Source organism: Oncorhynchus mykiss, chromosome 10, assembly GCF_057628025.1.
Source record: "Oncorhynchus mykiss isolate SJ-2025 chromosome 10, ASM5762802v1, whole genome shotgun sequence".
NCBI lineage: Eukaryota > Metazoa > Chordata > Actinopteri > Salmoniformes > Salmonidae > Oncorhynchus > Oncorhynchus mykiss.
Window position 1 is genome coordinate 56,339,193 of NC_143031.1, and position 25,853 is coordinate 56,365,045.

Here is a 25,853-nt window from a genome sequence, read left to right on the forward strand (position 1 = left end):
GGGCTCTACTGAAAACTCACAGATTGAGGAGGATTGTCAGTTAATGGCGCCCCTGTCAGTGTGATCTACTGGTGATTGATATGAACCATGTATGGACAGGGGGTGAAAGGGAAAAGGGGGGGTTTATGGTAGACTTGTGTGGCTTTTCAGGGAACAAGGTTACCACATAGTTGCACCTACTTGATACTTATTTGAGATAGCTTATGGAAACACTTGAGATTCCAGTGTCTTTTCTGCTGTAGATACAGTACGTCATATCAAAAATAATTTAACCTACCATAGGACAGTGAACAGTTTGAGAGAGCAACATAAGAATCAAATTCGAGTTTAAAAAAAATTCCCAAACCGCAATCCAAACCATAGCCAACTTGGTTATATTATCAAATGCAATTTTATGGTCAGGATTTTGGGTTAGAAAAGATAATCAGCAGTATTTGTTGATCACTAAATCGCAGGATGGATCTGTCTCAGCACAACTCAGCCATTGGTTGTTGGGGATGGGGAGAGGTGGACGGAGCCGATAACAGTGCCGTGTTTGGTGTCCTCCCTCACGGAGAAAAGTCGCATAAGGTCTCTCAAAGTAGAATTCATATGCTGATGCTGCCACCTAGAGGCTAAACTGACATACTGTAATGTGACCACTGTGTAAATCTAAACTGTGGATGGGTTTGTCTACAATGAGTGATGTGGGCTCTAGGTTATCTAGAGAATTAGGTTGGGGGTTTGATCCTGGGTAGATTCATAAAAACACTAAAAATGGGACCTAATGCCTCGGCTTGGCACAACGCATTAAGGAGATGGATTGGGGGTAAGGGGGTAGGTAAGGCATTGTGATCTCCTGGGGGTGTACTTCTACACCAAACTGCCTTATGCTACAGAAACATGAGGCTCCTTCCCTATAGACCATTTTGGCACAGGCAAAGCTTACTTCTTCCTTTGAGATGATGCGCTAGCTAGCGCAGAACAATATCTCCTATAAATAATTGAAGCACTGCAAATGAAGAGAACTTGTTTTTCTGCTCTGTATTCTCCATCTGAACTGAACAATTAAACACAATTTGAAAAGAATAACAGTATCCAGAGTGCTACGTACCGGAGTCCTTGTCTGTGGCGGACACCGTGACCACGCTCTCCCCAGGCTCTCTGTTCTCGGCAACGCTGGCTGTGTAGACGTCCTGCTGGAACAGAGGAGGCTGGTCGTTCACATCCCCTACCTCCAGCATCAGGGTCTGGATAGAGGAGAGGGAGGGGAGCCCCTGGTCCGAGGCCTGGATGGTCAGGGAGTGGGAGGTCTGGAGCTCATAGTCCAGAGGGGATGCTAGGTACAGCAGACCTACGGGGGGAGAAGAGGCGAGTTGAGACTGATGTGCTGTGGCAGTGTTCCCCTGCCATTGTATTGATAGGGCCACTACTTAGCGCTGCTACCCCTAAAAAGATTCAGTGTGTCTGAAGGGATCAGCTAGAGCAAGGCAAGGCGCAGAATCGAGCCATGATCACATAAAGAGCAGTTGTTTAGGATGCAAAGTGATTCGTAGATCAGGGATTTATTTGACCATTTTTGATGTCAGAGGATCTGGATGTTTGCCTGGCTACCCAGACTCCTTGCTCTATGCAAACGCTACGCCCAAGGACATTGGTTTTATTCTTCGCAATGGGTTTGGATCGGAGTATCGCTTCACCGAATGCAAACACATTCAGCGCCATATGATTGGTCCAATCACCAATTCGGTTGGTCAGACCAGAGCCAGACACAGGGGTAAAGCAGTGGTTTGAAAATTCATCATTGGCTTTGATACTCTGATTGGTTGGAGACAATCCAATCTCTGAGGACTTTTTGTACAACGCCCCTTGTCACCGCAAACAAATTCATTGATGGCAGTCTCAGACTAAAGTATGTAGAGAACAACAGAGCAGCAGAATAATTGAATGATTCATTAGACTACCTGGATGCTTTGCTTTGGGGGGCCTTTGTGCTTCGCCTGGAAATTAAACTACGGAATGACTGTAGTGAGGTAAATGATTCCTCATACATTTTCTAGAATCATACTTTCGTCATTCATCGAAATACTACCAAGAGCATACCTGTTTTCTCCTCCAAAATAAAGAGCCCTTCCTTGTTCCCAGAGACAAGACAATAGGTGACCTGGCCGCTTTCACCGATGTCATCATCCACGCCCACCACACGATGCACCAGGCTCCCCACCTCTGCATCCTCCATCACGAGGGCCGTGTCCTGGGAGACAAACGCCGGACAGTTGTCATTCACGTCCAGCAGGAACACCTGAGCGGTCACAGTCGCAAACTTGCGGTCGACCGCCCTTGCTGCCTGGTCAGTGGCGGTGACCATGAACGTGAAGCTCACGGTCCTCTCGCGGTCCAGGGGAGTTGTCGTGGTGAGAGTGCCGGTGAGTGGGTGGATGCGGAAAGGAAATGATGATGTTGTGGAGGACAACGATGACCCTCCTGACCTGCCCAGCTCAGGATCAAAGGCCAATGAGTAACGCAGGCCGCTGTTGGCCAGGCTCCCGTCGCCATCTTTGGCATTGAAGGCGATCACACGCGTTCCGACTTCTACGTCCTCCTGCAACCCCAACGTGATCACCTCGCAGGGGAACCAGGGCACGTGGTCGTTCACGTCCTCCACCGCTACGCTCACAAATGCAGTTACATTCGTCCCTGGTCTGGTGGCGTCCTCGCCATGTACAACCAGAAAGTAGCGTGATGTAGACTCATAGTCCAGCGGCTGGTTGAGGTACAGGTCTCCGGACGAGCTGTCCAGGCCGAAGTGAAGGACCCCGTCGCCCTCGGCGATGGAGTAACGCAGCCTGCCATTGGTTATTGGGGATGGGGAGAGGTGGACGGAGCCGATAACAGTGCCGGGTTTGGTGTCCTCCCTCACGGAGAAGAGTCGCACACTTTGGGGGTGGGTGCCGCCGTGTTGTTTCTCTGCAGCTTGAACCTGGAAATGGGTTGAATTCAACTTCAATTCAAACCACTAAATGTCTAATTGCCAATGCAGACTCAAGTAGCGCAAATCATGTCACAAATGCTACTAAATTATAGTAATTACACTAGAATTCCAAACCATCCAGTAATCATCAGTTGTCTATTACATATTATAAGATAATGTATCTTAATTGCATGATACTCTGGACAAGAGCAACTGGTAAAGGTAAATTACAAACATGTAGAGGCATGTCATAGTAGTACTCCGTGAGAACTGGGCCAATATCAATCCCATTATGCAAAAGGAAGGTCAGGGCACCTGGAGGTGAATGATGGCTGTCTCCTCTAGGGGGACAGCTCCATTGTCGGTGGCAACCACTGTCAGGGTGTATTGGGTCTTTGCGTTCTGGGTGAATAGCTCCGTGCTCCGTATGTCTCCGCTCTGACTGTCTATCTCAAAGTGGCCCCGTTCCTCATCTGAGAAAAAGACAGAAAGAAAGAGGAGAGAGAGGAAAAATACATGTCATACAGACATAGATAAAAATGATATGGTGCTCATCTTCCTTATTTTGGATTGATGGGTATAGCTGGATCTACACAATGGCCTGGAATGATGGCAACATAACACCAACTTTAAGCTCTAAAAACATTAACCCTAATGGGCCTGAACTAACCTAAATCTTAACTTTCTGATGAACTGTCTCTAAGTCAAATGGTATCCGAGTAAGACCAATTAAAATAAAATCTGCAACAAAAAAAACGTCCCTTTTCAGGAACCTGTCTTTCAAAGATATTTCATAAAAATCCAAATAACTTCACAGATATTCATTGTAAATGGTTTAAACACTGTTTCCCATGCTTGTTCAATGAACCACAAACAATTAATGAACATGCACCTCTGGAACAGTCGCTAAGACACTAACAGCTTACATACGGTAGGCAATTAAGGTCACAGTTATGAAAACTGAGGACACTGAAAAGGCCTTTCTACTGACTCTGAAAAACACCAAAAGAAAGATGCCCAGGGTCCCTGCTAATCTGTGTGAACGTGCCTTAGGCATGCTGCAAGGAGGCATGAGGACTGCAGATGAGGCCAGGGCAATAAATTGCAATGTCGGTACTGTGAGACGCATAAGACAGCACTACAGGGAGACAGGATGGACAGCTGATCATCCTCGCAGTGGCAGACCACGTGCAACAACACCTGCACAGGATCGGTACATCCGAACATGACACCTGCGGGACAGGTACAGGATGGCAACAACTGCCCGAGTTACACCAGGAACGCAGAATCCCTCCATCAGTGCTCAGACTGTCTGCAATAGGCTGAGAAAGGCTGGACTGAGGGCTTGTAGGCCTGTTGTAAGGCAGGTCCTCACCAGACACCACCGGCAACAACGTCGCCTATGGGCACAAACCCACCATTGCTGGACCAGACAGGACTGGCAAAAAGTGCTCTTCACTGACGAGTCGCGGTTTTGTCTCACCAGGGGCGAGTTGTGTGTTTATTGTCGTAGGATTGAGCATTACAACGAGGCCTGTACTCTGGAGCGGGATCAATTTGGAGGTGGAGGGTCCGTCACAGTCGTTGGCGGTGTGTCACAGCATCATCGGACTGAGCTGGTTGTCATTGCAGGCAATCTCAACGCTGTGTGTTACAGGGAAGACATCCTCCTCCCTCATGTGGTACCCTTCCTGCAGGCTCATCCTGACATGACCCTCCAGCATGACAAAGCCACCAGCCATACTGCTCGTTCTGTGCGTGATTTCCTGCAAGACAGGAATTTCAGTGTTCTTCCATGGCCAGCGAAGAGCCCGGATCTCAAATCCATTGAGCACGTCTGGGACCTGTTGGATCAGAGGGTGAGGGCTATGGCCATTCCCCCCAGAAAAATCTGGGAACTTGCAGGTGCCTTGGTAGAAGAGTGGGGTAACATCTCACAGCAAGAACTGGCAAATCTGGTGCAGTCCATGAGGAGGAGATGCACTGCAGTACTTAATGCAGCTGGTGGCCACACCAGATACTGACTGTTACGTTTGATTTTGACCCCCCCTTTGTTCAGGGACACATTATTCCATTTATGTTAGTCACATGTCTGTGGAACTTGTTCAGTTTGTGTCTCAGTTGTTGAATCTTTTTATGATCATACAAATATCTACATGTTAAGTTTCCCGAGTTGTAGCGATGAGACAAGATAGTAGCTACTAAACAATTGGATACCACGAAATTGGGGAGAGAATTGGGTAAAATTCACACAAAAAATGAAATTAAAAGTTTGCTGAAAATAAACGCAGTTGACAGCGAGAGGACGTTTCTGTAAAGTTTCTGTAAAACAATTCGGTGTTAAGATTTGAAAACATTACCTGTGGTGAGAGAAAACCTGACTGTTGCATTTTCTCCTGCATCGAGGTCTTTGGCAAACATGGTGGTCACCAATGAGCCTGTGGGCAGGCCTGCCCAAACCTAAATGAACACCAACAAGAGAACAAATTAACAAAACAAGTGTTACTGAAAACATGTACATGCTACTGCATGCATAATTAATAACATTCATAATAGTGGGTCATTCTAAAATACTATACCGATGGACATGCAGTCAAGTTGAATATTTTGAGTTAGTACACGTGACTTCACAGAAACTATATAGTAACTTTTCTTTATCACATTTCAAAATTATAATTTCCGTCAGTTGTTAATTCATCTGCAGTTAACTTAATTAATAATATAATAATAATCATCATCATCATCCGGTTATCACAGCCATTTATAATCTAATAATATTAGTTAGAAAGTACGATTTTAAGTGTTACTTGTTTCAGCTCATGTGACATGCTGTCTGGTGAAAATGTGTGCGTCTCTCTCTACCTGGACGTTGAGCTCCTTGCCGGAGGCGGGCAGGTGGGTGAACTGGGGTGGGTTGTCATTGATGTCGGTGACCAGGATGTGAACGGTGGCAGTGGCATTGAGGCGGGGCTGGCCCTGGTCCGTCACCATCACCTTCAGGGTGTGCCCAGCGTGCTGCTCCCGGTCCAGAGACACCCAGTTGATTATCTCCCCTGGGAGAGCAGGATGGGCAAGAGAGTGAGAAAGCATTAGTGTTAGAAATAATTATTTTGGTGGGTGCTTATATTTGTCCTATTTTACATGTACAAGTGTGTATTAATATGAATGTGTGAATTGGAAATGTGTCTTTTTGACATAATCAGCCGCGTTCCTAGAGCAATTAGGGTTAAGTCCCTTGCTCAAAGGCACAATGACAGATTATTCACCTGGTTGTCTTGGGATTTGAACTAGCAACCTTTCAGTTACTAGCGACAATGCTCTAACTATTAGGCTCTAACCGCTAGGCTACCTGCAACCCCATTACCAAAGAAAGGGTAGGCATAGGGAAATATATAAGTATAAGTATCTGCAATCTTGTATGAGATTCTTAAAGCTGGAATCCGCAATAGTTGACTGAAGTAATTTCTGTTGTAATATTGCAAACAGATGTGGCAATTTAACCATTACCGATTTCAGCTTTAAAATCAGTGTTTTCCGTAAGTGCTGGTCATCGGCCAAATAGCCGGTAACAGACTCATTTTGAACCAGCTACTTTTTCCAAAGTCATAAACTATCAATTACAATAATGATTTGCCTACCTTGCGCAGCCCGAGTGCCATAGAAAAAAAATCAAAGCACAGCTTTGCCACTGCACTGGTTTCACCATTACTTTACTGAAAACCATGTGCCTCTAGCTAGCCCAAACTCTTTTTGTGGGAAAACAATCTTATAATATATGCCATTTAGCAAGGGGTGAGTGAGCAGTCATTGTAAATAAGAATTTGTTCTAAACTGACTTGCCTAGTTGAATAAAAAATCCAATCAGATCTGAGAATATAGCTGTGTATTTGAGGTGAAATCAATGCATTAGTGGTCCAGAGGGCACCAAATTTGATTTCATACTAGACAGCCCGGACCACCATGGCAGGCTACTCTTTCAACTTGACTGGAAACTACCATTTAATGCCTCTTCTATCATAGGCTTAAACATGATCTATGATCACTCTGCCCAGTTTGAAATGCTGCTAAAATGAATCCTTACCTGCTTCATTCCTAAGATAAATAAATCACAAATGGATTGGTGAAAGCAAAGGCCCCACTTCATAGTTTTAACACATCCAGTCATGTCAGATCAGGGATTACTTCAATGACGGGATGAAAGGAAGTATGCACAAGTCTTTGGAAAGGGCCTCTTACCTGTTTTGGTGTTAATGCGGAAGTGTTTCCCGTCCGACAGCAGGATGTAGGACAGCTGCGCGTTCTTCCTGGAGTCTCGGTCCACCGCCTGCACCGTCCCTACCAGGCCCTGGGGCGAAGGTCCCTCTTGGACCGTGAAGAAGTAGGCCAGGCTGGTGAACACTGGTGCATTGTCATTCTCATCTAGGACAAGCACGATAACATTGGTTGTAGCGGTGGTGTTAGCCATGCCTATTGTTGTTTCGTCTTGAACAGTGGCGAGGACTTTGAAGCGAAACATGGGCTCTGTTTCGTAGTCAAGGTTTTGGGAGAGAAAGAGCCACCCACTCGCGGGGTGGACTCGGAGAGGTGGAGGGGGAAAGTCTGGGTCAGGCTCCAGGGAGTAGGAGAGGACTGGATTGGGGTTGGACCCCTGTTGGTGGCTGCTGCTTCCTCGGCTTTGATGCGCCCTCACCTGGATGACCCGGGTGTCTATCTTGGTGCCCTCTCCCATTTCCACCTGGTAGACTAGTGTCTCAAAGGCCAGGGTGTCTTCAGTGGCACTGCGTGCCACGTTGACCGTGAGCATCAGCGTGGCGGTGAGTGAAGGTTCGCCCATGTCCTTCGCCAGTATTTCGAAGGTGTACTTTGGTCGAGGGTCCCGAGAAAAGCTTTGGTTTAAGTACACTGTACCCTGGTCGGCATCCACATAAAATGGCACACTCCCCCTAGCACTACCACGTGACAGGAAATACCGCACCTTCCCGTTTGCGCCACTGTCTGCGTCGTGGGCATGGGCAATGAACAGAACCGTTCCGGGAGGCGTGTTTTGGGACACGGCAACGGTGTCTGCCATTTTGGGGAAAACAGGCGCGTTGTCGTTGATGTCAGCGATGGTGACGTTGACCTGGGTGCTGCTGTAGACAGGCGAGGCGGTGCCCGCATGGCACTGGAGCACCAGGAGGGCATAGGGCTGGGACTCGTGGTCCAGCAGATGGCTGGTACTGATCAGGCCCGAACTGGAGTGGACAGAGAACAGACCGTGGGGGTCTCCTGACGAGATGCGGTACGACAAGGAGTCCACTGAGTCTGGGATGACAAGAAAAACATTTATGGATGGATATAAATATTAAAATAAAACTAGGCCCCACAATATCAAATATTTTTGGCTGACCTGTATAATTATTCCTATTTAGTCAATCAATGAACATAATCGATAACTCGAGCAACCAATTCAACTTTCACAAAATGTGATAATGGGAATATCCCCCCCCTCCCCCTTGTGTTTTAACAGTAACTATACCCTAACAGCCAAGGGGAAGAGTAAAGCTTTGAGGGGGGCTTAAGAGGGGGCTTTCCCTCCCCTCCCTCAAAAAATACATTCTTGATGTTTCGCAGTTTTATCTCCAAGGGGTTAATCTGTTAACCAACGAGACAACCTTAAATGACTGTCTACTGCTGAAGAAAGGCTTAGTCGTTTAGATACACTGAAAGGAGTGGCATAGCTCTGGTCCAGGGCATTAGTGCGGTGCATGCTAACGCTGAGCCTTCAGGTGTTAGCAAGCCACACTAACGCCTTGGAGCAGAGCTAGGAGTGACACTGCTCTGAGTGGCCAGTGACGGGATAAACCAGGGAAATCGAAAAGTGGGGAAACTCTCCACAGTGAGGGAATCCCCAAAGGAATTCCTCCTGGAAAAGTACAGGTCTAATTGAAAAGCTAGTTCACTTGGATTATTGAAGATCAGGGAGACACTTGAATATGGGCCCGTGTCAGCTACCCATGATGATATGAGGTGAAAAATCACATCACATGAGAAAATGTTTTTTTTAAAGATGTGATGGCACATTACGGGAGGCGATTCTGAACATTGCATCTTACAATTTATGTTGCAACTTTTCTTAAACAATACAATGTCCGTGGGAAGAAGTTGCAAGTTGCAGTAGCCTACAGTATATTGGAATTCACTTTGGATAATGTGCCATTCTGTCCATTTCAGTTTGGTCATGAAGCATGAACAGGACAAAACACCAGGTTTTCATATCAGCCTAATACTCATTGCCTTTGTTGGCAAATACCTCATTGCCAGTTGTATATTGTAGTCAATCCACTAACAGACTAACACACCTGCTTAGCAGACAAATCAAAACAAGGTAGAACACAGTAAAGGGTAAAAACAAAATATCCCTTTGTTTATATTTTAATAGCAAGGTGTTGTGAGCCATAGGTAGTGAGAAGTTAACAGGAGGCAAAAAAATTCCACATTGTGTCACAATCATTTGCCCATTCACCTATGGCCCTGCCAGGTGCTGAAGAGCACCAAAGCCTACCAAATCCCCTTTGTGTGATCATCCAGGAGGGAGAGACTTACCCCCCCGACTCCCCTGCCACCCACCAGCCCTGGCAGGCGGCCTGCTCCACAGTCTTTTGCTCAGCACTCACCTAAGCGCTCCGGGGTGAAGTTTCCACCTAGGTACAGATCTATGATCAGCTTCCCCTCCCCCAATCCTAACCTTAACCATTAGTGGGGAAAATCCTAAACTGACCGAGATTAGGGTCTAAGAGCATCTTCACCCTACATCCACCTCAGCTGACAACTGCACTAAGCCTGGTCAGGAAGAAGAGGAACAGTTAAAAAAAGGGGAGTGACAGAAGTCTGTCACTTTAACGGACAAAACAAACAAGTCATGGATTACTTCCACCTACTAGTGACTGGGCCACTAGACTCATTTCGCATCTGAATGGATTAGATCGTTGTAAGCAACATGGTTGAACTGCACCTAGTCTTCCAGTGGACAAGAAAGTGCCATTACCATCTGGTTTACACTGATCTAACCCACACAATAAGAGCCCAATCAACATCTCTCACACCCATCCATCCACTACTCACTGGCAGGGTTGAGGGCCTCCACGATTCCCACCGGGGTGCCAGGCAGAGCGTTCTCAGGCACGGTGAAGGCATAGCGTGACCTCTGAAAAACTGCTGGGGCCTGGGCACTGCGCAGGACGTTCACCGTGACCTCCGCGGGTCGGGCCGACGTCACACCCTCACTGTCCTGGGCGGTAATAGCCAGCTTGATGCTCGCAGTGCCAAGGTGGGTCAGGGTGGAGGTCAGGTAGACCACACCTGTAGAGGCAAAAGGATGAGGACGGTCAACATTTTGGATTTTTTGTTCGAAGTAATAGGGGAAAATCAATTGCTAGAGTTAAATTTGTCATTTTGTAAATGGAGAAAAATAATTTAAATCAACATTTCTATTTTCTTTATTCATTAAATCAGGGGTATGAATCTATACTAAACTTGTTGCTTGTGAGTTATAGATCTGTCACTCTCATTAAAAGCAAGTCTATGAAGTGGTAGATCTGTTCTGTGTGTCCTATTTCTGTGCGTCCTGGTCTTAAATTTCGTTTTTGTACACCAGCTTCAAACAGCTGAAAATCTATTTTTGGTTATTGAAAATATATTTCACAGCGGTCTTGATTGTACAATGATTCTTTACACCGAGTGCTTGCTTTGTCACACAAACTGAAATTAGGCAAACTATTAGAATTTTAACAATCAGGAAATGGCAGAATGATTTCTGCATATTGCACCTTCACAATTGGGCTTCTCTTGAATGGTAGACTATGTGTGGAGCACAACAGACACAGGACATATGGTCAGGGGTCAGCTAATTTTGTCACCCGAATTCACCCTCAAATCTCACCGATTTCAGGCAGTATTGTACTGGAAAGCCTCAGTTAATAAAAGGGCTCCCACAGGGCCTGCACAGATGGCTGGAGCAATAGCAATGGTAACAATTAGCTTAGCAGTAGTTAATTCATTTACCCTCAAACTATTTTTATGAGCCTGCGTCATAGTAATACGCAAATAGACATTGTTCTGGAAACTATTGGTAAGAAGTATTATAATGCTTTTATTACAACGATGTCATGTGTATGAGTTCACTCGGCTCTGTTAAAATCATGTGCTTTCTGACGCCATGACACAAACATGTCAAACTGCAATAACTCCCTCTACAATACCACGGCTGTATGGTGCCTTTCAAAAGGTCACCGGCTTGTACCATTATGAATGCATTAAATTGTCTTAATCATGGTAGTGTGTCATCATTTAGGACAATGGTATCTACTGCAGACTTCAAGGGCAGGCCTTCCTAAATCTGCAGCATCCCTGCTGTGAGGTGACTATAGCAATCATGTCCACTACTGGGGGCTTATGCCGAGTAAGCACATGTTTATCGCAATGTGGCTACTGGCATCAAATGATGCCAGGGTGCAAGTGAGACTTCTAGCTGCAGGTTATATGTTATTAGTGCATGGTCAATGTGACTGACCAGCTTGAAGGCATCGAGGTGAATACAGTAAATGAAGCAAGAAAAATACTACATTGTCAAAGTCATCCACAAATGTATTTCTTAATTTTGTATTGAAAAAAAATAGTGGTGGAGTTTAGAAAGCTCGAAGGATGACACAAGTCATACCTACAAGTAGTGTACAAAATAATGATTTGAATTCATTGACATAAGACTGACATTACAGGTGTAGTACAGGAATCTGAAACTGGCAGCCCATGAGCAAGATGCAGCCTGCGAGACAATTTAATGTGGCGAGTGGTGGTCTTTAGTAAAAAACCTACTACAGTCGAAAATTGAATGACAAGCAAGATCGAAATGATATTGGACCATGTAATAATTTAATCTTTCAGTAATCGTAGTTAACATTGTGTCCAGAAAGCTAATCACCACAAGCTAGAAAGTCAGGGAGCATAAATATTTGTTCAAAAGATTATGTACAGAGGAGTATGGTATTTTGTGGATAATGACAGCAAGGCAATAATATTCACCTCCAGATCATGGTGAAGACCAAATGTGTCCCCTGGGCAAAATGGGTTTAAAGACACCTGATGTAATATACACAGTTCAGTGCAAAACCTGACTAGCACTTGGTAAAACTACAACTACCTGTGCTGTGCTTGTGATGTGGGGTTGGGCTGTGGCACAATTACTCCAGTAAGAATACTAAGTGGTTTGGGTATACAGTGGAGGATGGGAGGGGACTTCGTAAACGCAACATAGTACTACAATAAGCAGCCCCTTAACACTGTGTTCCTCCACGACACAAAAACCAAGACATAGAGTTGTGGTCAATTCAGTAAATTCAAGAAGTGAATTTCAATTCACTTCTTGTATTGAAAATCGCCCATGGTTTTCTACGAGGACTTAGTTCACTGAATTGAAAAAAATATCTGACCACAACCCTGTTTCATTCTTACCCCAGAGATCTCTGCTGTCATCCTACCTGTAGTTTTATCCACTGAGAAAAGGGAGGACAGGTCCCCGGCCAGGATCTGGTAGGTAACGTGACCGTAGTCCCCAGAGTCCCTGTCAGTGGCGATGACGTTGAGGACCTCTGTGCCGGGCTGTGCGTGGCTGCTGACGCTGGTCACGTACTTCTCTGGGTTGAACACCGGCGGGTTGTCGTTTAAGTCATCCACCTCGATGTGGACATACGTCTGGGCACTCAAACCTCCCTGTTGGGCAAAGAGGAATATTATAGGATAGAATATTAACAAACAGTAAGACCGTTCAGGACAGTGACAAACACCAGTAATCTTGTACCATGTTTCAATATCAGACAAACAATATTCACATGTACTGTAATTTAGCATAACCGCTTATCCAGAGTGACTTACAGTGAACACATTCAACTTAGTTAAGGGAAAAAAAACAACCAGATACCACAGTTATTGCAAGTTGGCCCTTTTTCAAAATAGACAGTATCTGTAAATTCAGTGACAGGAACTAAATCTAAGGGATATGTGAAACTGTAAATATGACGTAATACAGAGTATACAAAAACATTATGAACACCTGCTCTTTCCATGACAGACTAACCAGGTGAAAGCTATGATCCCTTATTGATATCACTTGCTAAATCCACTTCAAAATCAGTGTAAATTAAGTGGAGGAGACCGTTTAAATAATAATTTTTAAACCTTGAGATAATTGAGACTTGTATTGTGTACGTGTGGCATTAAAAGGTGAATGGGCAAGACAAAATGTTACTTTGAACGGGGTATGGTAGTAGCTGCCAGACGCACTGGTTTGTGTCAAGAACTGCAACGCTGCTGGGTTTTTCCACGCTTAAGTTTCCTGTGTGTACCAAGAATGCGCCACCGCCTAGCCAGTGGTGCAGGGGTCTAAGCCACTGCTTCGTATTGCTTGAGGCATCACTACATCACTACTATCACGCTCTAGCGACTCCTTGCGGCGGGACCGGGCGCATTCACGCTGACTTCGGTTGCCAGTTGTACGGTGTTTCCTCCGACACATTGGTGCGGCTGGCTTCCTGGTTAAGTGAGAAGTGTGTCAAGAAGCAGTGCGGCTTGGCAAGGTCGGGTTTCAGAGGACGCATGGCTCTCAACTTTCTTCCCTCCCGAGTCCGTACGGGAGTTGCAACGATGAGACAAGACTAATTACCAATTGGATACCACGAAATTGGGGAGAAAAAGGGGTAAAAAGTACACAATTTTATACACTGTTCAAAAAAATAAAGGGAACACTAAAATAACACATCCTAGATCTGAATGAATGAAATATTCTTATTAAACACTTTTTTCTTTACATAGTTGGATGTGCTGACAACAAAATCACACACAAATTATCAATGGAAATCAAATTTATCAACCCATGGAGGTCTGGATTTGGAGTCACACTCAAAATTAAAGTGGAAAACCACACTACAGGCTGATCCAACTTTGATGTAATGTCCTTAAAACAAGTCAAAATGAGGCTCAGTAGTGTGTGTGGCCTCCACATGCCTGTATAACCTCCCTACAATCCCTGGGCATGCTCCTGATGAGGTGGCGGATGGTCTCCTGAGGGATCTCCTCCCAGACCTGGACTAAAGCATCCACCAACTCCTGCACAGTCTGTGGTGCAACATGGCATTGGTGGATGGAACGAGACATGATGTCCCAGATGTGTTCAATTGGATTCAGGTCTGGGGAACGGGCGGGCCAGTCCATAGCATCAATGCCTTCCTCTTGCAGGAACTGCTGACACACTCCAGCCACGAGGTCTAGCATTGTCTTGCATTAGGAGGAACCCAGGGCCAACCGCACCAGCATATGATCTCACAAGGGGTCTGAGGATCTCATCTCGGTACCTAATGGCAGTCAGGCTACCTCTGGCGAGCACATGGAGGGCTGTGCGGCCCCCCAAAGAAATGCCACCCCACACCATGACTGACCCACCGCCAAACCGGTCATGCTGGAGGAATTTGCCAATCTGGGTGTTCTCTGGCAAATGCCAAACGTCCTGCACGGTGTTGGGCTGTAAGCACAACCCCCACCTGTGGACATCGGGCCCTCATACCACCCTCATGGAGTCTGTTTCTGACCGTTTGAGCAGACACGTGCACATTTGTGGCCTGCTGGAGGTCATTTTGCAGGGCTCTGGCAGTGCTCCTCCTGCTCCTCCTTGCACAAAGGCGGAGGTAGTGGTCCTGCTGATGGGTTGTTGCCCTCCTACGGCCTCCTCCACGTCTCCTGATGTACTGGCCTGTCTCCTGGTAGCGCCTCCATGCTCTGGACACTACGCTGACAGACACAGCAAACCTTCTTGCCACAGCTCGCATTGATGTGCCATCCTGGATGAGCTGCACTACCTGAGCCACTTGTGTGGGTTGTAGACTCAGTCTCATGCTACCACTAGAGTGAAAGCACCGCCAGCATTCAAGTGACCAAAACATCAGCCAGGAAGCATAGGAACTGAGAAGTGGTCTGTGGTCACCACCTGCAGAACCACTCCTTTATTGGGGGTGTCTTGCTAATTGCCTATAATTTATACCTGTTGTCTATTCCATTTGCACAACAGCATGTGACATTTGTCAATCAGTGTTGCTTCCTAAGTGGACAGTTTGATTTCACAGAAGTGTGATTGACTTGGAGTTACATTGTGTTGTTTAAGTGTTCCCTTTATTTTTTTGAGCAGTGTATATTACTGACACCCAATCAAAAAAGGGTGTCTTTATTTTTCATATTTTCTACATTGTAGAATAATAGTAAAGATATAAAAACTAATGAAACATATGGAATCATGTTAAAAAAAATGAAAATATATTTTATAGTTGAGATTCTTCAAAGTATAGCCACCCTTCGCACACTCTTGGCATTCTCTCAAACAGCTTCTCCTGGAATGCTTTTCCAACCGTCTTAAAGGAGTTCCCACATATGCTGAGCACTTACTGGCTGCTTTTCCTTCACTCTGAACAACACATCCCAAACCATCTCAATTGGGTTGAGGTCGGGTGATTGTGGAGGCCAGGGGCATCATTTATAAAACTGTGCGGAGGATTCACGTCAAAAGGTGGCGTACGGACGAAACAAATTGCTTACTGGTGCTTCTCAGTAAAGCCGGGCCCACTACAGCACAGAGATTCAAGAGAACAGCGCTTGGTAATCTGAAATGGCTCATAATCCACTCATCATTGGCCAGTAAATCTTGGTCTCTGGAAATTCGTTCTCAGAATTCTTCCATTCACCAAATCTTCCAACAGTGCCAAAGCAGCCATTATGCGTCATTACACATTGTAATTGCATGCCTTTTAAATACCCACCCATTTGATTGTCAAAGCTACAAAATTACGTAACACATTCAGGTGTGGTAATTACCCTGATTGTAACTGACAATGACAGGGCCATTATCACATTGACAGTTCTGCGTAATGAACATGTGAAAACATTAAAACTGTGCACTCGTGTATCTGCCCGCCTGAGGCATCAAAACGGCATCAGTTTAAACAATTTGTCCTACTGTTCACCTTATTAAATATGAATCCCGATTAAACTGTACAACATATGAGGGGTTATTTTGCAAAAACAGAACCCAGTTTGCATTTATTGTCCTAAATCATATCATTTTTTGTATGCACTCCAGGGAACTCTTCATATATAATAAACTCTGCAAAAAAAAAGAAACGTCCCCTTTTCAGGACCCTGTCTTAATTAATTCTTAAAATCCAAATAACTTCACAGATCTTCATTGTAAAGGGTTTAAACACTATTTCCCATGCTTGTTCAATGAACCATAAACAATTAATGAACATGCACCTGTGGAACGGTCGTTAAGACACTAACAGCTTACTGACAGTTATGAAAACTTAGGACACTAAAGAGGCCTTTCTACTGACTCTGAAAAACACCAAAAGAAAGATGCCCAGGGTCTCTGCTCATCAGCATGAACGTGCCTTAGGCATGCTGCAAGGAGGCATGAGGACTGCAGATGTGGCCAGGAAAATAAATTGCAAAATGGCTATGTCCGTACTGTGAGACGCCTAAGACAGCGCTACAGGGAGACAGGACGGACGTGATGTAGTGATGGCAGACCACGTGTAACAACACCTGCACAGGATCGGTACATCCGAACATCACACCTGCGGGACAGATGGCAACAACTACCCGAGTTACACCAGAAACGCACAATCCCTCCATAAGTGCTCAGACTGTCCGCAATAGTCTTAGAGTGACTGGACTGAGGGCTTGTAGGCCTGTTGTAAGGCAGGTCCTCACCAGACATCACAACAACAGCGTTGCCTATGGGCACAAAGCCACCGTTGCGGACCAGACAGGACTGACAAAAAGTGCTCTTCACTGAGGAGTTGCAGTTTTGTCTCACGAGGGGTGATGGTCAGATTTGCGTTTATCGTAGAAGGAATGAAAGTTACACCGAGGCCTGTACTCTGGAGCGGGATCCATTTGGAGGAGGAGGGTCCGGCATGGTCTGGGGTGGTGTGTTACAGCATCATCATACTGAGCTTGTTGTCATTGCAGGCAATCTCAACGCTGTGCGTTACAGGGAAGACCTCCTCCCTCATGTGATACCCTTCCTGCAGGCTCATCCTGACATGACCCTCCAGCATGACAATGCCATCAGCCATACTGCTCGTTCTGTGCATGATTTCCTGCAAGACAGAGCTAAATCCCATTGAGCATGTCTGGAACAGGTTGGATTGGAGGGTGAGGGATAGGGCCATTCCCTCCAGAAATGCCTGTGAACTTGCAGGTGCCTTGGTGGAAGAGTGGGGTAACATTTCACAGCAAGAACTGGCACGTCTGGTGCAGTCAATGAAGAGGACATGCACTGCAGTACTTAATGCAGCTGGTGGCCACACCTGACTTACTTTTGACCATCCCTTTGTTCAGGGACACATTCAATTTCTGTTACTCACATATGTCTGTGGAACTTGTTCAGTTTATGTCTCAGTTGTTGAATCTTATGTTCATACTAATATTTACATGTTAAGTTTGCTGAAAATAAACTCAGTTGACAGTGAGAGGATATTTTTTTTGCTGAGTTTGTGAGGTAATATTTTGATTTATTTTACACAATGGAATCCATTTCAAAGTGTTTCTCGAGTTTCATCCTTCTGCCATCGGAGTTTAAGTTTCTCATTTCTCCAGTTTATGTGCATTCGTATGGGTCAAAGTGTCCGTGGAGGACCACACATTCTCCTGTCAAGTTTGTTTTTTATAAATCTCAAAGTTAGCTTAGAAAGTGGTGTACGCCTTTCTTTTGTGCCTACACAATATTTATAAATTAGACCCCAGGTCATCTGATGCAGCACTCCATCACTCTCCTTCTTGGTCTGGAGGTGTGTTGGGTCATTGTCATGTTGAAAAACATAACAGTCCCACTAAGCACAAACCAGATGGGATGGAATATCACTGCAGAATGCTGTGGTAGGCATGCTGGTTAAGTGGGACTTGAATTCGAAATAAAATCACTGACAGCGCCACCAGGAAAGCACCCCCACACCATCACCTCCATGCTTCACGGTGAGAACCACACATGCAGAGATCATCCGTTCACCTACTCGGCGTCTCACAGACATGGCGGTTGGAACCAATTTTTTTTCTCCCACCAGTCTAATGTCCATTGCTCATGTTTCTTGGCGCAAGCAACTCTTCTTCTTATTGGTGTCCTTCAGTAGCGGTTTCTTTGCGCAATTCAAAAAAAAAAAGTTTTATTAGTCACAGGCGCCCGAATACAACAGGTGTAGACCTTAGTGAAATGCTTACTTATGAACCCCTAACCAACAGTGCAGTTGAAAAAAAATTACAGATAAGAGATAACAAGCAATTAAAGAGCAGCAGTAAAAAATAATATACACGGGGGGGGTGCCGGTACAGAGTCAATGTGCATGTAGGTAGAGTTATTAAAGTGACTATGCATAGATGACAACAGAGCGGGGCAGTGTGTGTGGGGGTGGGGGGGGGGGGGCAATGCAAATAGTCTGGGTAGCCATTTGACTAGTTGTTCAGAAGTCTTATGGCTTGGGGGTAGAAGCTGTTTAGAAGCCTCTTGGACCTAGATCTGGCGCAACGTTACTGCTTGCCGTGCGGTAGCAGAGAGAACAGTCTATGACTAGGGTGGCTGGAGTCTGACAATTTTAGGGCCTCCTGACATCACCTGCTGTAGAGGTCCTAGATGGCAGGAAGCTTGGCCGCAGTGATTTACTGGGCCGTTCGCACTACCCTCTGTAGTGCCTTGCGGACGGAGGCTGAGCAGTTGCCATACCAGGCAGTGATGCAACCAGTCAGGATGCTCTCGATGGTGCAGCTGTAGAACCTTTTGAGGATCTGAGGACCCATGACAAATCTTTTCAGTCTCCTGAGGGGGAATAGGTTTTGTTGTGCCCTCTTCACAACTGTCTTGGTGTGTTTGGACCATGTTAGATTGTTGGTGATGTGGACACCAAGGAACTTGAAGCTCTCAACCTGCTCCACTGCAGCCCAGTCATTGAGAATGGGGGCATGCTCTGTCCTCTTTTTCCTGTAGTCCACAATCATCTCCTTTGTCTTGATCACGTTGAGGGAGAGGTTATTGTCCTGGCACCACACAGCCAGGTCTCTGACCTCCTCACTATAGGCTGTCTCATTGTTGTCGGTGATCAGGCCAACCACTGTTGTATCATAGTCAAATTTAATGGTGTTTGAGTCGTGCCTGGCCGTGCAGTCATGAGTGAACAGTGAGTACAGGAGGCGGCTGAACAGCACCGCTGACAGCCCATGAGTTGAGGATCAGCGTGGCGGATGTGTTGTTACATACCCTTACCACTTGGGGGCGGCCTGTCAGGAAGTCCAGGATCCAGTTGCAGAGGGAGGTGTTTAGTCCCAGGGTCCTTAGCGTATTGATGAGTTTTGAGGGAACTATGGTGTGGAACACTGAGCTGTAGTCAATGAATAGCATTCTCACATAGGTGTTCCTTTTGTTCAGGTGAGAAAGGGAAGTGTGGAGTGCAATAGAGATTGCATCATCTGTGGATCTGTTGGGGCGGTACGCAAATTAGAGTGGGTCTAGGGTTTCTGGGATAATGGTGTTGATGTGAGCCATGACCAGCCTTTCAAAGCACTTCATGGCTACAGACATGAGTGCTACGGGTTGGTAGTCATTTAGACAGGTTACTTTCGTGTTCTTGGGCACAGGCACTACATTGGTCTGCTTAAAACATGTTGGTATTACAGACTCGGACAGGTTGAAAACATCAGTGAAGACACTTGCTAGTTGGCCAGCGCATGCTCGCAGTACACGTCCTGGTAATCCATCTGGCCCTGTGGCCTTGTGAATGTTGACCTGTTTAAAGGTCTTACATCGGCCGCGGAGAGAGTGATCACAGTCTTCCGGTACAGCTGGTGCTCTCATGCATGTTCCAGTGTTATTTTCCTCCTCGTTGCTTATTTAAGCTGTTCTTGCCATAATACGGACTTGGTCTTTTACCAAACAGCGCTATATTCTGTATACCACCCATACCTTGTCACAACACAACTGATATGCTCAAACGCAATAAGGAAAGAAATTCCACAAATTAACAAGGCACACCTGCTAATTGAAATGCATTCCTGGTGACTACCTCATTAAGCTGCTTCAGAGAATGCAAAGCTGTCATCAAGGCAAAGTGTGCCTACTTCAAAGAATCTCAAATATAAAATACATTTTGATTTGTTTAACACTTTTAGTTATTGCATGACTCCATGTGTGCCATTTCATAGACAAATGTAAAATAGTAAAAAAAATAATAATAATTAAAACCTTGAATGAGTAGGTGTCCAAACTTTTGACTGGTACTGTTTATATTAGAATGGTCCACCACCCAAAGGACATCCTGCCAACATGTCAACAGTGGGAAGCATGGGTCAGCATCCCTGTAGAATGCTTTCGACAGCTTTTAGAGCCCATGCTGGACTAATTGAGACTGTTGAGGGCAAAAGGGTTGGGGAGGTGCAACACACTATTGGGAAGGTGTTCTTAATGTTTTGTACACAGTGTATAACTACTAATATAACTACTTGATCATTCTCAACTCACCTGATCCTCAGCTTTCACTAATAAATCATAGGTCGCCAGGCCTGAATCCCTGTCGATATCCTGTGAGATGCAAAGCTCTCCAGAGTCTGGGTTGATTTGGAAGAGAGGGTGCGTGTCCTGTTTATCAAAGCCGTCAGAGATGGAGTAGCGTACCGTACCGAAATCCCTGCCATCCACATCAGTGGCCACAACCTGCAGAGGGTAAGGAAACATGCTCCATCACATGGGTTGTAAGTCAAAGTTCTAAACACAGGTTGATATAGGTCTTTGTAGTTGGAATATTTTGAAATATCCATAGGAATGTAACCAATTCTAGCAATTCAGCTTGTGGTCGCAAACTAAAGGGAGTGGGGCGTGACTCACACCACAATTTAAAAATTATTTTTTTACTTCACATGTGTTTGTTGGCCAGGTAAGGCCCTTTAGTTTCTCATAAATGTTGTTTTCCCCATACAGGACCACCAAGGAAGAATTCAGGGCCCAGTATTTTAGCTGCTGACCCATAAGCTCCTATGTGGCCTATGACCTTTATGATGGGGCTTAATCTTGACGCCATGTGTTGGTTGACAAGAGATACCAGGTTGCCCATCTGGGCTGCTTCCTTTATCTCATTAAGACATTAGCTATGGGGGAGGGTTTGTGGCAAGGGGCACAGGAAACACATGACAAAACAATTGGATAATGACCCTAAGGATCATGACCACTAAGGATTACCTAAGCCGAGTCTGAGTGTACGTTAGCGGAAACGTGAAGGGATTGAACATGTGGTTGTAACCGAAATCGTATTTACGCCGGTATAGCTCTTCAGGAGAACCTCGACTTGGCTCTGACGGAGGAATTACAGTAATCTGTGGCCATACAAGAGGTGTGCGTAATACGCTTTCTATGGTTTTGGCAAATGTAGTAAGTTGCTTAGGTAGAGGATGAGGGCACCTTTTCCAGGAGCTCTACCTGCAAATCGCTTTGAAGTTTGGGTTTAGCGCTAAAGCCAGGGAGTTGGATGGAATGGTGCCAAAACCCTAATCACAACATGTTTTGTCAGGTCACATTATGGAGGTCAGAGGACGGCATCACATCAAGTTAGCATCCCATAAACTAACTTCTACCTGAAAGGGGAAGACACCGCAACACTTTCTACTGTCCTTTATGTGGGGGGGAAAGCATCATTCAGGAATAGTACAAAAGAGTTTTAGCAACTTATGTTATACATTTAATTTTTAATGATGACTGTGTTCCTACCTCGGACAAAGTCTGACAATATCACCTGGGGCTTTAACAATGACGTGTCTACTTGGCAGGTCTGCCAGGTCTGCCTTTACAAGTATGCACATCTCATGAGCTGGACATTAGATTGTTAATGATATAACCCAGGCGTAAGGCAGGGGTGTTTGGTGCACATTGACCTATTCATCTTAGAGGTTAATGTATCATCTCTGTGGATATGGTGCCATCTATTATAACCGACACACACACACAGGGTTGACAAATATCACATTTCTGAATGAGGGCATTTAAAAAATGTTGTAGGTACGTAAGTTTCTTCTCCCATAACTGGTGATACTAGGCACAGTGAGCTGGTTGGAGACAGTGAGACAAGACTATAAATAGCCATCCTTATCCCAGGGAAAAGTATGACCTGGATCAAAGCAAAGACCATGTGAGACATCACTCACTTGTAAAGGACTTGCACAATGTCTGCAGCAAATATCTACCAGCAAAGATCTAGTGTGAATCCACATACAGGCCGTAAAATAACAAGTGGAGCCAAGAAGCTAGATAAAGACCGCCTTTGAACCTGGGGATTCTTTGATGGGAGTTTATGACCGTTTGTCTTACACATACACCCAACGCAAAACATGGGAGATTGCAGGTACGTTTCGGAACGTATATGACAGATTCATCTCACCGTCCCCATTTGATGGTGCCCTTCCCTTCCCACCATAAAAGTGATATCATGCCGGGCTTTATTGACTGTGAGATGAGGTGTTAGATACAGGTCAAGGTCTGCAACAGTTTTTAGTTGTTGCTTACTCATATGCATGCAAATGTAATGACCCCTTGCTGTGTGTGTACACAGAGGGCACACTGGCACGAGAACTACCCCATTGTTTGACATACCAGCTAACACTATACGCACAACAATGCAATCACATTGAAAAGCCCAAGCAGAGTTTCTGCCTCATGTCGTGTGACATTGCATGGCTCTTTTCTTTGACCGTGTCCAGCTGTATTACAGTTGGGACACTGTATACATAGAATCGAGGGGAATGAGGGGGAAATACTACAAGCATTTCCTAATACTGGTTCTAGGGACTTTTTTGTTGATGTAATGTATATAAGCTATAAAGTTGTTCATTTACTGGTGAGTATAGTCGTGTATCAGACAGTGCTATCATAAATGAAAAACAATGTGGAAGTGGAAATATACAGTGCATATTCAGACCCCTTGACCTGTTCCACATTTTGTTAGGTTACAGGCTTATTCTAAAAATGTATTAAATTGTTTCCCCTCCCCTTAATTCACACACACAACCCCATAATCACAAAGCAAAAACAGGTTTAGAAAGGTTTGCTAATTTATTAAAACATAACCTGAAATATTACATTTACATGAGTATTCAGACTCTTTACTCAGTACTTTGTTGAAGCACCTTTGGCAACGATGGCTCGAGTCTTGTTGGGTATGACACTACAAGCTTAGCAAACCAGTATTTGGGGAGTTTCTCCCATTCTTCTCTGCAGATCCTCTCAAGCTCTGTCAGGTTGGATGGGGAGCGTTGTTGCACAGCTATTTTCAGGTCTCTCCAGAGACATTAGATTGGGTTCAATTCCGGGCTCTGGCTGGGCCACTCAAGGACATTCAGAGACCAATCCAAAAGCCACTTGTGTTGTCTTGGCTGGGTGTTGTCTTGGCGGGTGCTTAAGGTCGTTGTCCTGTTGGAAGGTGAACCGTCGCCCCAGTCTGAGGTCCTTCATCAAGGATCTCTCTGTACTTTGCTCCGTTCATCTTTGCCTCGATCCTGACTAGTTTCCCTAGTCTCTGCCACTGAAAAAGATCCCAACAGCATGATTCTACTACCACGCTTCACCGTAAGAATGGTGCCAGGTTTCCAACAGACGTGATATGTTATTATGGGGTATTGGGGTATTGTGTGTAGATTGCTGAGGATTTTATTTTTTACATTTTAGAATAAGGCTGTAACAAAAAATGGGTCTGAATACTTTCTGGCACTCTGTGTGTATGTATGTATGTACAGTGCCTTGCGAAAGTATTCGGCCCCCTTGAACTTTGCGACCTTTTGCCACATTTCAGGCTTCAAACATAAAGATATAAAACTGTATTTTTTTGTGAATAATCAACAACAAGTGGGACACAATCATGAAGTGGAACGACATTTATTGGATATTTCAAACTCTTTTAATAAATCAAAAACTGAAAAATTGGGCGTGCAAAATTATTCAGCCCCTTTACTTTCAGTGCAGCAAACTCTCTCCAGAAGTTCAGTGAGGATCTCTGAATGATCCAATGTTGACCTAAATGACTAATGATGATAAATACAATCCACCTGTGTGTAATCAAGTCTCCGTATAAATGCACCTGCACTGTGATAGTCTCAGAGGTCCGTTAAAAGCGCAGAGAGCATCATGAAGAACAAGAAACACACCAGGCAGGTCCGAGATACTGTTGTGAAGAAGTTTAAAGCCGGATTTGGATACAAAAAGATTTCCCAAGCTTTAAACATCCCAAGGAGCACTGTGCAAGCGATAATATTGAAATGGAAGGAGTATCAGACCACTGCAAATCTACCAAGACCTGGCCGTCCCTCTAAACTTTCAGCTCATACAAGGAGAAGACTGATCAGAGATGCAGCCAAGAGGCCCATGATCACTCTGGATGAACTGCAGAGATCTACAGCTGAGGTGGGAGACTCTGTCCATAGGACAACAATCAGTCGTATATTGCACAAATCTGGCCTTTATGGAAGAGTGGCAAGAAGAAAGCCATTTCTTAAAGATATCCATAAAAAGTGTTGTTTAAAGTTTGCCACAAGCCACCTGGGAGACACACCAAACATGTGGAAGAATGTGCTCTGGTCAGATGAAACCAAAATTGAACTTTTTGTCAACAATGCAAAACGTTATGTTTGGCGTAAAAGCAACACAGCTGAACACACCATCCCCACTGTCAAACATGGTGGTGGCAGCATCATGGTTTGGGCCTGCTTTTCTTCAGCAGGGACAGGGAAGATGGTTAAAATTGATGGGAAGATGGATGGAGCCAAATACAGGACCATTCTGGAAGAAAACCTGATGGAGTCTGCAAAAGACCTGAGACTGGGACGGAGATTTGTCTTCCAACAAGACAATGATCCAAAACATAAAGCAAAATCTACAATGGAATGGTTCAAAAATAAACATATCCAGGTGTTAGAATGGCCAAGTCAAAGTCCAGACCTGAATCCAATCGAGAATCTGTGGAAAGAACTGAAAACTGCTGTTCACAAATGTTCTCCATCCAACCTCACTGAGCTCGAGCTGTTTTGCAAGGAGGAATGGGAAAAAATTTCAGTCTCTCGATGTGCAAAACTGATAGACATACCCCAAGCGACTTACAGCTGTAATCGCAGCAAAAGGTGGCGCCACAAAGTATTTACTTAAGGGGGCTGAATAATTTTGCACGCCCAATTTTTCAGTTTTTGATTTGTTAAAAAAGTTTGAAATATCCAATAAATGTCGTTCCACTTCATGATTGTGTCCCACTTGTTGTTGATTCTTCACAAAAAAATACAGTTTTATATCTTTATGTTTGAAGCCTGAAATGTGGCAAAAGGTCGCAAAATTCAAGGGGGCCGAATACTTTCGCAAGGCACTGTATGTATGTATGTATATGAGCATAGTGCACCTTGAATCAGGGAAAACGGACTCCTTACTCATTTTCATAATACCCCTGTTCCACTGTCATTTCTTTCCCAATTTGTGTTTTTCTACTTATTGTGCACGGTCTTCCCCTCTGATAGCAATTAGTCTTCCGCAATTACGTTTCAGAAGTTAATTTGTTAACAGATTGTCCTACTCAGAAGAATTCTAATGAGGGACGGCAGAAAATGGGCTCAGGATCAGCATGCCCAGTAGTGGCCCTTTTATAACAGCTGTCTTACTGTTCAACCTATGAACACAATTTGAGTGTTAATGTCTATTTCTTCAACCCCATTCCTCAGCATAGCAAGTGCTGTGTGGCTGGGAAAAAATTAAGGACGGTGCTTTTAATAGCATCCCAATATTGCTGAAACTGAATTTTGTTGTCCTTGTTTCTTCCAC

General features: G+C 44.9%; 1 protein-coding gene across 1 annotated transcript in view; it reads right to left on the reverse strand.

Moving 5' to 3' along the window:
• Positions 1–25,853, reverse strand: part of dchs2 (dachsous cadherin-related 2) — a 53,705-nt gene that overhangs the window by 20,646 nt on the left and 7,206 nt on the right. Inside the window, exons 2-10 of the mRNA XM_021619110.3 lie at positions 20,535–20,726; positions 12,466–12,697; positions 10,055–10,291; positions 7,187–8,254; positions 5,813–6,003; positions 5,311–5,410; positions 3,266–3,423; positions 2,083–2,959; positions 1,094–1,333 (exon numbers count right to left, since the gene is read on the reverse strand). Of these exons, the coding sequence (XP_021474785.3) occupies positions 1,094–1,333; positions 2,083–2,959; positions 3,266–3,423; positions 5,311–5,410; positions 5,813–6,003; positions 7,187–8,254; positions 10,055–10,291; positions 12,466–12,697; positions 20,535–20,726 (3,295 nt within the window). The remainder of the gene's footprint in view (positions 1–1,093; positions 1,334–2,082; positions 2,960–3,265; positions 3,424–5,310; positions 5,411–5,812; positions 6,004–7,186; positions 8,255–10,054; positions 10,292–12,465; positions 12,698–20,534; positions 20,727–25,853) is intronic.